At 46.4% G+C, this 17124-nt stretch overlaps 1 protein-coding gene across 1 annotated transcript in view; it reads left to right on the forward strand.

The window, feature by feature from the left end:
• Positions 1 to 488: 488 nt before the first annotated feature.
• FERMT2 (FERM domain containing kindlin 2) overlaps positions 489 to 17124 on the forward strand; it is a gene marked incomplete at its 5' end in the record, with an annotated part of 37887 nt that continues 21251 nt past the window's right edge. The window contains 2 exons of the mRNA XM_085314967.1: positions 489 to 741; positions 16683 to 16817. Coding sequence (XP_085171093.1) covers positions 489 to 741; positions 16683 to 16817 — 388 coding nt within the window. The remainder of the gene's footprint in view (positions 742 to 16682; positions 16818 to 17124) is intronic.

Consider the following 17124-nt stretch of genomic DNA (forward strand, 5'->3'; position numbering starts at 1 on the left):
CTCTTGTTTTTCTTCCTCCTCTTTGTCCTGTCTGGAGGGTTTCTGAATTAATACTGTGGGAGTGTATAGGGAACCCATTCACTGACCAGGACCCCATTGCGCTAGATGCCATGTGAGCAGGTAGCAGAAAGAGCCTCCTTTGTGCCGAGGCACTCGCAAGTCGAAGAYTGGAGGCCACAGGCATCTAAGGGAGCAATGAGGCAGTGCCAGCCAGCTTTGAAAGCAAGGGTTGCAGTAAATAGGGCTGAAATGAGTTAGACTGAAAGCTCTTTTGGGCAGTGAGCGTTTCTCGACTCTTTGCACAGCACTTAGCAAAATGGGACACCTATCTCCGAACTGGCTTCTAGATGCAATTGAATACAAGCCATTATTTGCATCTGGAACTGGCTGACTGCATTTTAGGCCGATAGTCACTTACCAATTAACACATTTAAACTTCTACTTTTATGTCCTTTGAAGCTTAATTCTGGTCCCCCTCTAACTTTTAAAATGGCCTCTTTGTTCTAGACGTCAAGAAAGACTGGTCAGATCATGCGCTATGGTGGGAAAAGAAGAAAACTTGGCTCCTTAAAACTCACTGGACGTTGGACAAATACGGTATACAGGCTGATGCCAAGCTCCAGTTCACACCTCAGCACAAGCTACTTCGTCTTCAGCTTCCAAACATGAAATACGTGAAGGTGAAAGTCAACTTCTCTGACAGAGTCTTCAAAGCTGTTTCTGACATCTGCAAAACTTTCAGTAAGTATTAAATACCTTAGGAAAAAAAAAAAAGATTTCACCTGAATTCCAGCCAGATTGGTGCCAACTAGTTTTTGAGATTGCCAAACACACGACACGGTTTGAAAGGTCATTGGTTGATCTGTCTTAGCTTGCATGCTTTTCTAAGAAAGTATTAAGGTGCTGGTATTACCCAGCCTCAAATACTGAACATCTGATGGTCACCTGGGAATTGCCACTCTTTTTGCTTTTCAAATGTAGTCTTGTATATGTAAATACTTACATAACAGTACCGGACATACTGCAGACAGAGCTCATTAAGAAATATGTTTCTGTAATTAATTCTTTTTCATAACAAGTCTGTTCCCAGTTTTGTGTTAGATAAGGCAGTAGCAGCCCTGCTTTATGCTGAAGTTATTGATGTTGGGTCATAATTTTTCTGCAAATTTATGTTCTAGATGAAAAACAAACCCTCAAGTAGGATATCTGCCAAATTCGTGGGTATCTTTCTAGTGGGAAATCATTAGAGATTAAGTGATGATACTTCACTATAAAACTGTCTGGTGGAGGGAAGTGACTGATTCTCTCTTCCCTCCCCAACTCCTCTTTACACTGCTTTCCCTTGTTAAGAAAAAGCCCCAGAAGAAAGGGCAGATCGTTCACTACCAGATACTCAGGGCTGCTCTCGTGGTGCTGGTTTTGTGCCTTTTTTTCTTTTTTCTTTTCTTTCTTTTTTTTTTTCCACTAATCTTCACAAATTCTTGTCCGAGAAGCCCATGCTTCTTTCTCACCCTCTCCCCTCCCAAATCTGGGATGTAGATTCTGAAAATTCTGCTTAGAACAACTAAATACAAAAAGTGACTATTTATAAATGCTCAGCATGGGCTCTGTACCCATGTCCTGTGGTCACTGCTTCCCGGTTCCTCCTGCCTAGTCGAGGGCAGCCCTGTCTTCCTTCGCTCAAGGGCAGCCACGGTTCCAAAAGGAAATGGCCATCAGCATGCTGTCTTCCTACCCGGAGTCTGCAATTTGAGCTTTGTCGTTCTAGATCTATTTCTGTTCTCAAAAAGCAGATACGGTTACTCTTGGCTGACCCATTTATTTCATTAAGCAGGAAGTGCTCAGCTCTAAGTGAACTGTTACGACATGATCTCCAATACATTTGTGGTTAACTTTGTGTATTTAGCTGGTTAAGAATCTTGATAAGAGTCTTACTTTGCTGGGTTTTGGGTTTGATATTTTTTCTTGAATTGGAAGATTTCTACTTAAAATAGAAAAAGGTACTTAAAATAGAAAAGGCTTAGCCAGGGTTATTTCAGAGGAGATTTTTGGTTCTCCCTTCTCCCCTGCCTTTCATCACAACTTTTAATACCTTGCTAGACAGAGAAAGCATGAGTGCCTGCTTGGTTGCTAATGAATCCTTATGGCAGTGAGTCACATCAGGAAATTCTGATACAGTTAATCACGTAACAGGAGCTCTTTTACTGATGGTGCAGAACGTTCAGAACCTTAAATGGGCCTAAAACGGTTATTTATTTATCTCTAGGGCTTTCAGTATATTTATGAGCAAACTAGCAAAATAATGCTGATATTTAAAGAGGAGAAATGGGAAGAATCTGTTTATCCAGATAACTAACTCAGCTGTGATAACAGCGCTTTGCAGCAGGCAGAAATGACACATCTATTGAGGGTGTTTCTGGTTTTTCTCCCATCACATCTGAGGTATTGGAATAAATGTACCTGATTATGATTAAGGAGTGAAAGCAGGATATCACTGGAAACGCCATTCACCCCGTAGTGACTCTTATGAACCTGAGCTGTTAATGATGGATGGAAACTGCAGGGATGAATACAAGGATTAAAGGTTGCTTAGCTGTTGTCTTTGGGTTTACTGGAAGCCAGATGTTCAGCAGATGGGGGAAAATGGCCACACCCAACATCAACTTGAGGGAGAAAGGGGTCGTGAGAATTTCAGGTGAAGATGCGAGGTTGAAGGTAGCTGTTCCATCATCCCGCCAAGCCCTGTGGGAAGCTGTTCCCAGGTTCACAGAGATACTTGAACACCTTTGCAAGGGAGTGGGGCTGCCAGGCCTTGTTTTGGTTCGTGAAAACTTGCACGGATTTGAATGCTGCTGGCAGCCAAATGCTACCAACTCTTCTCTCTGTGTCTGCCTTGTACAGGCTTCAGTGCAGACTTCTTCCACGTGAGAACTATTTGGGGCAATCATGAAACCACTGCATGCAAATCCTGACCGCTGACTGTCTGTTTTTCCTGTTTATGTGACCTTGCTGTTAGGCTGTGGTTTGGATATGTCCTTAAACTCAGGATCTGCATGCTGAGTGCCAGACCCCCACGAAGGACAGAAGTGCTTACGAAGGCACAATCTGATCTTGCAGAACTCCCTCCCGGTCCCAGAGACTGCAGGCTTCTCGGGCAAGAGGGGGCTGTTGGGTTTGGTCATGCAAAACCAGCCTGGAGATATCATGCCACACTTGTGCAGGGCGTTTAATTCCTGCAAGCCTCAGAATTTATCTACCTGCACCCAGAGTGCCCTCTGGGGCTTTCCAAAAACTGTGGGTAGTACTGTGCAGGAATCATCCCAGCCCTTTTTCTCCAGCCTGTGAAAAGCTACTCTCCTGGACTCTTGCAGGTTGTGACTTAAGATTTTCCGAACTTGCTTGGGTTTTTTGGGTTTGTTTGTTTTTCTCTTTTTCTCAGGTTAGTGTTAATACTGCCCCTGTCAAATGTGACATTTGTCTCCATTGCCTGTTTCCTGCCCTCCTGCAGCATGTGTGCGCAGGTCAGCTGCAGAGAGCACTCATACGCTACAATGAGTTTGCTGATTGCCTCCCCAGAGTAAACTGAGTAGATATTTCAAGGTAAAAGGAGAAAGGTAATGCCCCTGGTCTAACAGCATAGTTCTTTTTCGCTCCTACTTTAAGAGATCAAGGCAATGACAGTCCAGTGTCATCTGAACCAATGTCCAAGAGACAGAATTGTGTTTTTGAATTGCTTTCTTTTGACTATACCTGTTTGCTGTCCTTGCCCCCAGAGCATTTAATTACACACTTCAGTAATTCTTACATATAGCATGACTAATGAGTATTATAAGAATACCTTGTGTTGCTGGAACTCTAGCAGGTTACGTTTATGAAAGTACTTTATATGGAAGCAGGATTACACTTGGGTGAATTATTTGAGATTGTGTCCTTTTTTTTTCTATATATATTCTCTTTAACTTGTAGGATCTATCAAGCTTCAAAGTTGCATATGAAAAAGCTTGGGAGTTCCTAGAAGATTGCTCATACAGCCTTTGCCTTCATTGTGCAAATGCCTTATGGTGTGGTATATAATCACATGGTTGAAAACTATTTTTCCCCACTCCTACGCAGCATAATCTCCAGACCTGTATGCAGGACAGAATAGGTCTTGTGGAGGAGGAGGAGAAGGATGGTCTGTAGGACCCTTTCTTCATTATTTGTCAGGGTTGAAAGTTAGATGATAGTCTGCCAGAAAAGAAGGTGGGGAGCATGGTCCAGGCAGCAGAACGATGCTATAGGCACCAGGTCCTCCTGCTACCTCTGCCACAGAGGCTGCATATTGTGCTAGTAAAATTATTCTTTGCAAATTGTTTGAGAATGGCTACTAATTGTAGGTTTTCCAACTCCTGGGAAGTTGCTTTCATGAAGGCTGAAAACTGTGTGGTAGCTGCTGACAGTGCTCTCCCATTGCGCCATGCACTTAAAGCCCAAAATGGCTTTAAAGCTTTAGTTCAGTGAAGATGCTCCGTTGAGACCGTTCTTGAGCGGGGTGTCCTGAGGAAAGATGCTTCTTCTGTCAAGGTGTGGTAAATCTAATGTCACAGCAGTGATGGAGGTTTCGCAGCAGTTTTGGTTCTGCAAATTCTGTTTCTTAAAACTGCAAAATCAGTGAGCAGTGGGGAAGAAAGAAGGCTGCTGTCTCCAAGATGGTCATCTCATGCAGCCTAAAGAAGATCTAGGAGCTGACTGTGGACACTTTTCACTCCAATTTAAAAGACTATTGATTAACAACAGCATTCAGAGACCTTACTGTGCTGCTGCGGTGTCTTGTCTGGTGGGTTTCAGCCTATACTGAAGCTTCTGCTCAGTGAGACATGTTTCTTTGTCCAAGGAAATGTGATAAGACACAATGCTTGAAACTATGGACTGAATTTGCTGCAAAACCGGAATTCATGTTAAAGCAATAGCAAATGCYGAATGCTATTTAAACTATATAAATATATATATTTATTATATATAATAAACTATATAAAATCTTGTAGGAAGAAAACCGCAAGTCAGTACGTCTACCAATGGACCTGCACAGCTGAAAGAGGGCAGTTCTGCCGCTCCTGAGTTACATCCCTTTTTTTGGACTGGTTAGCAAGGTGGTCACTGCTGAGCCRGAGCAGCCAGTCCTGCTTTGCAGGAGTCTGCTTTCTGCTGTGGCCCTTACAACTTCACTAAGTTCCTGTGGGCTATGCAGTTGCACCGTAAATGGAAGGTGACCTTTGGATCTCAGAAATTTCTGTTGTAAAGAAGCTTGAATGGCTTCCATCCCTGATAGTGCTGCAGCTAATACTGTCGTGTCCTAGAGTTCAATGGAATCAGACGTGTCGCTGTTGCAATGTTTGATTTCTTTTTAAAGAAATACCTAGTTTCTGCTGTTGTACTGGGTAAAATAATTCCAAATAGTAGATGCTGTCACTGACTGGGTTAGGGCTCTCCTGGGGACAACCCAGAGGTGGATGTGGGAGGCTGGGCTGCCTCRCTGGCAGCTTGCACATACCTCAGTTCTGAAGGTCGTGTGAAGCTGGAAAAAGCAATCTTCTTCCCCAGCGGCAGACTGCAGCCCCTCAATTCCCACAGCAACCGGTCCAAAGAGCTAGTGGCACAGATTTATTGCGTCTGGTGGGAGTAGAGCAGAGAGAGGTCACTGCAACAGGAAACACAAGAGAGTAGAAGTCGGATGGAGCAAGTGTTGCAGAACAGGGCAGGAGAAGAGGATCGGGCCCACGGGTGGGACTGGGCAGCCTTCATCCATCCAGTGATGAAGGCTGCATTTGCCTCTGGCTCCTGTTGCTGAAGGKTCATTTTGGGAGTGTGCCTGCAGAGCCGCTGGCTGGCAAGCAGCTGAATCCTGAGAGGCAAACTTTGATCTTCAGTTAAAGACCAGAGAAAGAGAAAGTAAAACTTCACTTTTTTTTTTCTTCTTTTTCCCTGTGGCACTGTCTGTCAGAGTAGCACACTACTGGTTAGGATTCCTGATGTTCTCTGCCTGATGCAGTGACTGCTGGAGATTCAACTTTGCAAGCTAAATCGTATGCAGTAGCACAGGGGAGTGGGATAGGGAGGTGTAGGCATCTTGATGCTCCTTACAAGTCTCCCATGTGTCCCCCTCTTGTCACAATCCTGCTTGGAAGACTTTTCTACTCAGCAAAAAGCCCATAAAATCTGCAAGTGCAATTTGAGATGGCTGCAAATGCATGCTTATTAGTGTGGGTGGGAATATCTCCATTGGAAAGTGAGATTATTGAACATACGAGCTGTGGCCCTGTTGCACAGAACTGAACGTGGAATTGGTGCTAGGAAAGTAATACCCAGCCAGCTTGTGTTCAGAGCTCCAGCTAACTGACTGTCCTACATAACCATGAGCAAGAAAAAAAATCCTATTTCCAAGTACAATAGCTTCATTTGATTATGGGGCAGCGGAAGCCTTCCATCTTCTCATGCCCTTAAGTTGCTTCCTTGCAGACTCCCATTGCTGCTGCTGCTGCCTGTAGTTTTTTTCCATGTATCCTGGGAGCAGTAATAGATTCAAGGGAGGATACCCTGCTGCTGTGTAGGCATGTGAGAGAGGAAAAGCAAACAGTAAGCCACAAGTGTGAAGGTTTTTTCCCATGCCTCTGCATTTCCTGCCCTGAGCAATGCTGCTTCTGAGCCTGACTTCTGCTAGCAGGAAAATAGCATATGTCTTGAAGAGCCATGGGATAAGGGAAAGTTGTTTGAACAGAGTGAAAACCAGCATCCTTCTCACATTCTTCCAGCTGTGAAGAGTCCTTAAGCCTGAGCAAAGGAATATGGAAATTTGCACTAGCATTGGTGGAAACTGTGAATGCTGGGAGGAGGATGAGCTTTCTGAGCTAGAAGCACGTCTCTCTGGGAGGAATGGATGCTTTGTACTGGTCTCCTAAAAATGTTGTTCTTCCATCTCTTTTCCTTCTTGAGGGTCTTCAAGACTTGCAAGTCCCGACAGATCTTTTTCCCAAAGTAAGACATGAGGCTCATAAGGCATCTTACTGGGTTCCTGCCTCCTGATCCTCATAGGACTTAATGTGAATTACTCACCTGTTTTGGAAAAGAAAGTCCATGGAGCATCTTGTGCGAAGCAACAACAGTGGCTGTGTCCCCATCTTGCCTGGGACCGGTCCCCAGCCTTCCGGGAACATTGCACCCTGGACGTGAGGAAGAGGGATGGTGCTGGGAAGCAGGGAGCCATCTCCTACGGGAGAAAACGATCCCAGGGACCTTGTGGGGCCAGAGGAAGGAGGGAAGGGCTACAGCGAGCCCCTGGAAGTGCAGCGAGTGGCGAGTGAGTCACRCGAGCGTGACGTGCTCCTTTCCCCGTCCCCTCGCCTCTTCCTACCCTAAAATAACATGCTACCCTAGACTATGTGACTAATGGAAAGGAGACAGCTAAGCTCGTCTGCTGCTGCATCCAGCCGCTAAACGCAACCCGATACTGGGTGACACTGGCATTTGGGAGCTCAGTGATGCAAGCCGGGCTGGAGCGAAGCGACACCCTCGAGCCGTCTAGACACTGAATATGACCGACCTTTTTCTTTTTTTTTCTTTTTAATAACTGGTCTATCTTTCAGTACAGAATGTCCTCTGACTTCTGAAGTATTTGTAATATTTCCACGCCCTCAGCTGCCAAAGAAGTTCTATAAAAAGGTACTATTTTTACAAAACTGAAACCCTTTGGTGCTACTAGCAGTGGATGCGCAGTGTTCCCAGGGCTTAGCCCGTGTTCATCAGCACGTGGAGTAGTGGCCCACGGATAGCCAGTCTTAGCTAAATTTATATCCAGAAAAGCTGTTGCTTCCGACTTGGCGTAGTGCTCGTGGTAGCATGCCGGGGCGGCGGGCGTTGCGGCACGCTTGCTGCAAACTCTCGTCGTGCCTCTCTGCGTCAGCTGCGTGTTCATGTCACTTCACTGTCTTCCAGCCCTGACTTATCCTGTGCATTTTTTAAAGACCTACACTAATCCTAAGCAGTCTGTTAGAGGGTGGCTCCCAGTCCAAAGCCCTTCTGTGAGCAGCCTCGTGTCCTGTTCCTGTGTTTTYCCGGTTGTTTTTTGGGATGCAAAGGTATCTGGAGTTGCTCCTCTCTATTGTCATTCTGCAGAAATAAATGCAAACCCCATTGCAAACTGAGGGGGCAGCACTGACCATAACCATGCTCTTACCATGTGGAGCTATAAATATTCCTCTAGATGCCTTCTSCCTAGAAGAATGCCTTTAATCTCCCGTCTCAACCTCAAACAAAGCAGCATTCCTCCTGAAACGTCGGAGACCGTGCACACACGGCGAGATTTGGAGGGGAGACACCAGCTATCTCACGATGGTCTCTGGGRGCTCAGGAGTGCTGCAAAGGTGTTGGGGATGGGGCGTTTGGGAGGGAGCGTGCATACCAGCGCAGGGATGGACCCAGCGAAGAACGGAGGCTTGCTGACTTTTGCTACCAAGAGGGGAGAGGATTTGGCAGTAACGCAGCTATTTCTAAATATGTCTAGAGGATGGGTGTGGAAGGAAATCTTACCATTTAGAGAGTCTGCCAAATTGAAATGTACTCAGCTTTTTAAATTGGGAGGCATAAGTGTAATCCTGCCAACTTCTTCATTTTTACTATTTTCCTCTTTTATTGCTTTCTTATATTCATCTGCAGCTGTTGTGTAGGATTCAGACAAATACCAGAAAATGAGACTCAATTGCAARGTAACTGAAATGGAGGAAAAAGAAAGAAGAAGAAAACCCCTCTCTCTCTGCTCCCCTCCCTTCCCCAGTCCTTATTYTGCCTGTGAAGTAACATCAGGTTATATGTAATCGAGTGAGTCAGGGAATTTTTTCACCCTTACTCTTCTGTTGACGGAGACCCTTTAAATAGACTTCCATCCTGAAGACATCAGGAGGTGCTGGCAAACCTGATACTACTGCATTTCTTAAGATTATTCTCCCTCCAATGGCTCTTTATGGTCTGATGCAAAGGATATAAGTGGATTTAGTCTCTTGTTTGTAGTGCTTAATCTAATGAGTTGAGTTTGATTCTAACTGCAATTCAGACGCTTTAGGGAACTGGCTTGAAGTGTTGTCTGTGCTCTGACAGGCATCTGGATAACTGGAGTTTGGGGATTTCGTCCCACTTGTGGAAAAAACATCAAAATGTGCAGCATTTGTTGACTACTTACGTCTTTCCACTGGACTGTTTTATTAGGCTGCTAATAAGCTCTGCCTCCTCTTCCCCCCACCGCGTCCCTCCCTGCTAATTGTGCGTGATTTCTCCTCTCGGAACCACCTTGTTGGGCGACCAACCCAGGCAGCRTTTGCTACCCGGTGCACAGGCGGGGGCAACCCCACCGGACAGCTTCGCAGTGGGTGCCAGCTGCCGCTCCGTTCCGCAGGCAGCGGATCTGTGGCTGATCCGTGGCTGATCCGCTGCACGCTTTGCTTTCCTGCGCGGAATTTGGGAATTCTTTCACAAAGCGCCTTGGGGCCAGGAGCCCAAACCGGAGCAGCGGGGAAGGTGCRTCTTGTTTTGGGTCGCCTCGTTTTCTCGCTGCCGCTGCGCTACCTTCCTTGCTCTTCCCTGGTGCCACCCTTGGACATGCCAGCGTCAGCTGTGGTTTGGTCTGTGCCCTCAGGACTTGTTGGGTATCTCAGGAGGCTTCTCAGGATGTCCTGTCATAGTTGCTTGGCTTGGGGAAGCAAGCAGAGAACTTGGCGTTTACCCAAAATAAATAGTTAAGCAGTTGGCCAACTGAAGAATCCATAATAAAATGTTCTGAATGCACACAGGGTATACGAAGCTGGCAAACTGTGTGAAGGGGATGCCAGCCTGCTCTGTGGTCACATACCATACAACATCCAGCACAAGTGCAGTCTTCTCTCCTGGGCCTTCAAAAGCTAGATTATTTTTTGCCTTTAGTCTGTGCTGCAGAACTTTACCTTGAAGCAATTTATGTTAAAGGCAAATCCATGATACCTAACTGTGCAAACTTGAGCTGTGAAACATGATCCACAGAATTCAATTCCACACACACACACACACACCCCCTGCAAAAAAATTGTAGTTTTAAGTTTGCAGTGAGAGAGAAATGGATTTTGAGGTCTTATTTTCCTGAGAATCGTCATGTAGATGTGTAAGGGCTGTAATTTTTATGAGTCACTGGTTCTAGACAGTGGTGATCCAGTGCAGAAATATTCCGCTTCAAAACACATTGCTAATTTAGGGAAACTGGATCAACATTAAAGAGAGGATTTCCCTTAAATGCTGTCTGTGCTTCAAGTAAAATTACAGATTTTTTTATACTTAAATAGCTAAGCAGTTTTCTGACCTTCTAAGGGAGCCAGGAATTGGGTGGAAAAATGGAAGTTAAGAGAGCTTCTTCAGAGAATTAACTTTTTTATATATTAAAACTCAGTACTAGTTTACTACTAGTTCATTAAACTAGTTGCTAGCTAATGTGTCAAAACTAAGCTAGTGTGATTTCCCATAATTTTAAAATTTGGATAGATTCGTACATATTCTGAATGCCCAAGTGTTGTCAGTGAACCTCTCCTCTACGTTGTTGTTYTGCTGTGCTCACGCGTGCAGGTCGGTCACCCACGACTCTGGTTTGGGGTGGCTCGTACCTCTTCTGGAGGCCTGCAGAAGATGGGCGTCCATGAGCGCAGCGTGGCGGTGTCAGGACGTGCAGGCAGGGGTGTTCGGACGGTGCATCTGCTCAGCGACGCTGTGTTGCGTGTAGGGTTGGTATGCAATTGCATATAAAATTGATGCAGCAACACTGCAAATTTGGGATATTGCGGGAGCGCGAAGGCTTCCAGCGGAGCAGTTGTGCTGTTGACCCAAAGGTCCCCGAGCTGTATCTTGCTTCTTTGCTGCTGTGGGGACGGGGAGGGTGGTTTGTGCGTCTCGGATGAGGGCAGGTATTGGGATGCTGTGGCGCCTGGGGGGCAGAGCGGCAAAATCGCCCCATCTTTTACACCGAGAGAGGTGGATGTCCATCCCCTCTGGCCTTGACTGTTTTCCGTTCACTGGGAAGAGGCAGACTACAGTACACTTGGACAGGTAGAAGTGCAGCAACTGTGTGATTTATTAGATGGATTCTGTCCCAAAACAGGCTAGGTTTTGAATTCTACCTTCTGCAGGATGGATATTTAAAGCAATTTTTGAGGGGCTTGGTCAGCATGACCACAGTCTATGAAGAAAGAGGATTACATCCTAGACCTGCTCTAGGTTTCTGCTTGGGAGATAAATGGGCAAAGCTGGGCAGGGTGAGCTGTGCATGAGCAGGAAAAGAAATGAGGGTTTCCTGAAACAGAGAGGCCATGGGTATGTCTTCAGCCTGACCTAGCCCAGGCACGAATAGCTATTGCAGGCAAATGGAAAAGAGGGTACTGTCAGGAGTAAAATCACTTAGTCCAAAGTTTGGAAAAAATTGTCCTGCAGGTGAAAAGTCACCTTTGTGGTTGCATTTTTAAATGCATCCTATGAAATGCATGAATGCATGAAATAGCTCCTATAAAGCATGTGTATTTGCGGTGTGTGCTCCTCTAGCCTCTAAACGAGTGAGCTTTTACTCACGWGATAAAATCTGCTAAGTTTGATGAGATGTTTCTGCCAAACGTGGATGTTGCAGGAGAAAGACTGACGGCCAAAGAAAAAACAGGTAGCACCCRAAGCGCCCCAGGAATTGGCCCAAAGCATCTTGCTTTCCCTTCCCTCCTCATTCCTCTGGTTCCTCTTTCCGGCGCTGGGTCCTGCTGGCGCCGGTCTAATGCTAATGTTTGCAAGGATAATGACTGTCACCGAAGTGAAGCCCTTTGCGATAGGTAAGGTGAGGACCTCAGCAGAGGTTGGAGACCAGTGCTCGGATTTCTGCTTATGCCACGTCACAGACTCGAACTAGAGAAATGCAAGGATTCAGCCGGGGCTGCAGCTCTTCCAGCACGGGCTGGAGAAAACTTGAAGATCAGATGCAGACTCAGCTGAAAAAGAAAAAAAAAAAAAAAAAAAAAAGAAAAGAGGAGGTTTGAACCAGTTTTTGATTTGAGCCATCCCTTCCATATGGAGAGCTCTGCATATCTCCGCAGATTGTTGTTCCTGGAAAAGAAAAGAGGAGGTTTGAACCAGTTTTTGATTTGAGCCATCCCTTCCATATGGAGAGCTCTGCATATCTCCGCAGATTGTTGTTCCTGGCAGGCCCCCGCAGCCTGCCATCAGCCGTGCTAGGCATTCTCAGCAAGGGAGGGAGTAGCTGGGTTTTCACACACTTAACATGATAAGTAGGAATAAAATACTAAAAGGATCATTTACAGTAATTTCAAGATGTTGCCAGTGCCATCTGTCCTTTGTGTACAGACAAGGAGTCTCTTTTAAAACAAGCACAGTCCCAACCAATGGTAACAAAAGCATAAATTGAAGGGTAAACACATTAGCGGTTTTCAGAAGGTCAGTCCTTTCGGTCTGTCTGCTCTTCACTGACCGCCTTTGCTTCAGAGGGGCCTTTGGCAGGACAAGCCTGGCTTCCGCTGCAAAAAAAAAGAAAAGGGTGAAATATAAATAGATTATTTTAATTGTGAGTTTGGGGCTGAAATCAAATCCTTGATAAATATCTTACCCCAGATGAACAACTCCAGGAAATGAACTTCTCTAGTTGCGATGTGACTTCGAGTTTCCTAAAAAACACAAACCTATGCAAAGGATTTGCAATGTTTTATGCCACTGGTATCCTTTAAATATTTCTCTCCTACTCTTATAACTAAGAAAACAGGATTTGGGGGGTTGGAGCTATATAGCAATTCCTTGTCCCAGATTCCAATTAACTAGAGTATTACCATCTGCAAACCCTTATACCCTTGGATATTCTCTGCTTTAGCTACGGTAACTAAACACYATGTTTGCCAAGCCTGTCTCTATTCAAAACATGTTTTAAAATCCTCTGTAAATGTATAAGTCATAAGCGGTGGCAAACTTTTTTTCACGGTAGTTTACTAAAAGATTTGAAAAGTATAGTCAAAATAYGTGCAAAGTTGATTCTCGCTTTTTCTCTAATTCTCGTGTACGAAACGAAAACAGTGTAGGCGGTTCTGTGGCTTTTTTGGTGTCGTATGCTTTTTAGCACAAGGGACGTTTTTTTTCCCTTGCAGCCCTAAAGCATGCGGTGGGCTTTGGTGGGATCGTAAGCCTCTAAAATGGTGGTATACGTAACGGAGTGGTATTCCTGCAAAATTTGTGGCTGGTCAATGCAAAACGCCCGTGACGGCGGAGGAGCGGGGCTGCCCTCGAAGCCGCGCGGGCGCCGCCTGGCCCGTGCCCTGCGGCCGGGCACCGTCTGGAAGCGGCTGCCGAAAACTTGCCGGATGCTCCGTAGTCCGAAGATAGMGTCACGAAGAACTGAGGAACTATAAAAAAGTCACTTTGAAATCAGATGGTCAAACTTTGGGCCCTCTCCAAAGATTGCTTTCAGGAGCCGAGCTTGGCCCCGAGCCCTCCTCTTGGCCTCTCTGAATGGTTTCAGCTGAGGGACTGTATCAGTTGCTAAAGCACCATAAATAAACATAACAGTATAAACCTTGCTAGCAAAATACCAGGGGAACTCCTCATTTTATGCTGTGCTGCGTGTTGTCCCGTCCACGTGACCCCAGTTAGCCTAACAGATTTTTTCGCGGTGATATCAGCTAGACGTGATAGTGTGCATCAAAATAGCCGTCTGTGTTCACGCGCCCGGCGTTTATCACCAGGAACGCTCCGGAAGTTGCGTGTTCAGCGACGGCGAGACTAACTGTCATCAGTGAGTGAGTGCGGGGCGCCGAGAGCTTACGTTCGACAGGCTTGAAGCCCTGATAAAAAAAATCAGGGTGCATTTAAAGGAATTGAAGTGTAGACAGACTCGCTGAACGCTTCTGGGCCTCGGCGCTGCCGGGGGAGCGGAGCCAGAGGACGGTCCGAGGATGCGCGAACCGGCTGCATCCCGGGGCGCCCGACACCTGGCCGAGGGGACGCCAAGGGAACAGCGTAACCCGTTATTTACAGGGGCGTCGGAGCGACTCTGTTGTGCTGGGGTCTTGGGGTTTACTCACTGAAGAAAGCTGGAATGCTGTGTGATAAAAGCAATTCTGGTTAATTAGCTCACAGCGTGGCGTTGGCTTGGGGGCRAGGAGGAAAGGAGAGCTCGTTTTTCAGCCTGCTGTTCTCCCTGGCTGTTTCTAGTCAAGCAAGATGCTGGCATAGGCAGAAGTGAATCGGTGCAGGAAACACATCTGTCTAATTTATTAGAGTGCAGCACAGATGTGTCCAATTTAGATCACGTGATGGGGACCAAATTCCACTTTTAATTGTATTCCTGGGCCTGGGAGCGTACAGCAAACTCCCACTGCTGTCAGTGGAACGGCTGTGCGGAAAGCGAGGGTAAAATGTGAACCGTGCAACCTCTCCCTGTTAGAATAAATACCTATTCTCCCGTTCAGCGTTCCTCTTGGGGGGCGGGGAATAGGCTCTAGCTTCAATGCAGCAGTTCTGTCTCCTTCGTTTCCTATCCCCCCGCTCCGCCGCCTTTGATCTGCTCCTGCATTTCCTAGTCTGCAGCAATTCGTCGTACTGCAGACGCCTTGCTAAAACCGTGTCCCCTGCTATCTTTTATAACGATTAACGGGGAAATCGTGCAGCTGCCTGGAGCGTCGATGTTTTGCATTGGAGCGAGGTGAACGCGAGAGCGMGCGGGCCTCCGTCCCGGGAGACGGCGCTCCCCCGGCGCCGTGTCTGGATCGCGTTCGGCAGGTTATCCCCACAGCCAGGAGTCGCAGGAAAACCTGGCAGCTCTGATTCCTGAGAAGATAAATGTCATGCAAACCATGCGAATATATGAAGGAGACCTAGTGGTAAGAGCAGACCTGCAGGTTGGCGTGCTACCGTGATGGATCATGCTTGTGCCCAGGTTGTTGTCTGTGCCAGGCTGATGCACAAGCTTACACGCAGCCCCCGGACAGCCGGAGGGCACCGGTAACCAGAAAACAGCAAATTTCTCCCAGTGCAATTTGTTGTCTTCAGAAGCTAAAGCTACAAGCAGAGAAACAGTGTGGTAGTAAGAGAGGAATTGTGGGTTTTTTTTCCCCCTATAATGCATTAAGAATTCAAAGCTTTGCACGTCTCTGTGCAACTAAACATTTCCAGGGGGAACGTGCGAAACCGAAGCTGGGGAGCAGCGAAGGGGCTTGAGCAGAGACAGGCAGCGGAGAGCGCAGAAACGCTTCGTTCCAGACTCGAGTGCAACCAGTGATCTCCTTTTTCTCATTYGAGTTCTATTTCGGAGCTCTCAGACCTGCGTTTTGTGGTCTCTCATCATTGCAATAAAATGGCTTCTTGCCCAGGTGAATGCTTTTCCAGGCCAGTTCCTAAATACTGATTCCATACCGCTTGCAGCAGACGGAGCCTTTCTCCCCTCTTTTTATTTTCCCCTTCGGTGCCAGCGAGGGACTCCTGGATCTCCTCCAGTTCGTTTACGGTTTCGTTCTGCCTTCTGGCAGACGGTGGGCTCCCTTTTCCCGGAGAGCTCTTTCCCGCTTGGGTGAGGCTGTCGGCAGACATAAGCAAATCCGAAGCGCTGCTTCTGCGTAAGGCGAAGGTGGCTAATGCACACGTTTCGCCGGGAGCTTCTCGGGGTGACGCGCTTGGGCTGCGCCTGCCCTGTCTCTGTCTCGGAGATCGCCCAGGGGTGCAGCGCGGCGGGCGACGGGTCGGGTGGTTTTGCACCTCCTCGTGGCAGAGCAGCTCTTCCGTCGCTTCGGCCGTGCCCCCAGGGCTCCCCGAAACGCCTTTTCACCCGGAGCAGCACCAAGCGCACAGTGATGCAAACTGAACACAGAGCTCTAATTGCTGAAGCCGCAGTTTCTGTGATGGAAATGAGGGCTCTTGGGGAATACTTCAGCACCAAATCACTAGTCTTGTAACTCCTTTTTACTGTAACTTTTTGTATATTTTTTGTTTTCCTTAGCCATGCTAATTGTCTGCTTTCGTGAAACAAATCATGGTAGGCCCATGATTTAAGCACAAATGCACTATTATGCTCTTCCTTTTCAATTACACATTTTAAAAATTATTTATGCTAGTTTGGGGCAGAGAAGTGGGAGAAGCAAAGGAAACACTGGCTAAGATCTGTTTTTAAAAGTGTGTGTCTTAAATTTTGCCTTTAACATTCCTGTTCTGGTAAGTAAGTAAACAGCTTGGCTCTTGGATTCATCCAGCAGAAGTGAGAAAGCTGGTCCATTACTGAGGTGCCTGAAGAGGAATCTAAGTGTTCATTTWAAAAAAAATAGGATTTAAGACAATGTCTGGAAATACCACTAGTCTCTCTGTCATGGGAGCTAATGGTACTTGTATATGCATTTGAGTGACTGTGCCTGGAAAACACTGTATAATGGTGAGTTTTACCTGAACATCTCCAGCCATTGGTGCAAGAAGAGAGACTTACAGGCAGAAGTTGTCTCAGAAAGGTTTGTGAAAGATATTCTCAGCTTTGTTTTTAAYGGTTGCAGAGCAGAAAAATGAGCCAAGGGAGATTTTTCAAGTTATTGGATGTTGTTACTAAAGAAAGGTTTTTTTCATTCTTTCTTTCCTTGTTTGCATCTTCCCTATGTAAAATGATTCTGTTTTGTCTCCAGACATCAGGCATCCAGAAGAGCTYTCCCTTTTGAGGAAACCCAGAGATCCATCGAAGAAAAAAAAGAAAAAGTTGGATGATCAGTATGAAGACGAGGCCCTCGAACTGGAGGGTCCGCTCATCACTCCGGGATCAGGTAAGTCAGGGCTTGCTCTGTGAGTTATGGGCATCCGGGGAAGAGGTTGGGAGGAGATGACCAAATAATGGCATTGGAACATACGCTGAAAAAGACATATGTAGCAGTATTAGTCTCACCTAATTTCTTGAGGTCTGGGCAAGAAATGGACCCCAGATATATTCCATAAATTACCCGGGACTGCAGCATTCAGTCACGACGGCACAGATGAATGCCTGAAGCTGTGAAGTATGTAGGGAAACAGTACCATGCCAGACTTCAAATAAAAGGAACCAAGTGCGTCTACTTTAACGCTCAGATTGTGTTG

This window comes from Rhea americana, unplaced genomic scaffold (assembly GCF_003343005.1).
Source record: "Rhea americana isolate MKP2758 unplaced genomic scaffold, rheAme1 scaffold_42, whole genome shotgun sequence".
NCBI lineage: Eukaryota > Metazoa > Chordata > Aves > Rheiformes > Rheidae > Rhea > Rhea americana.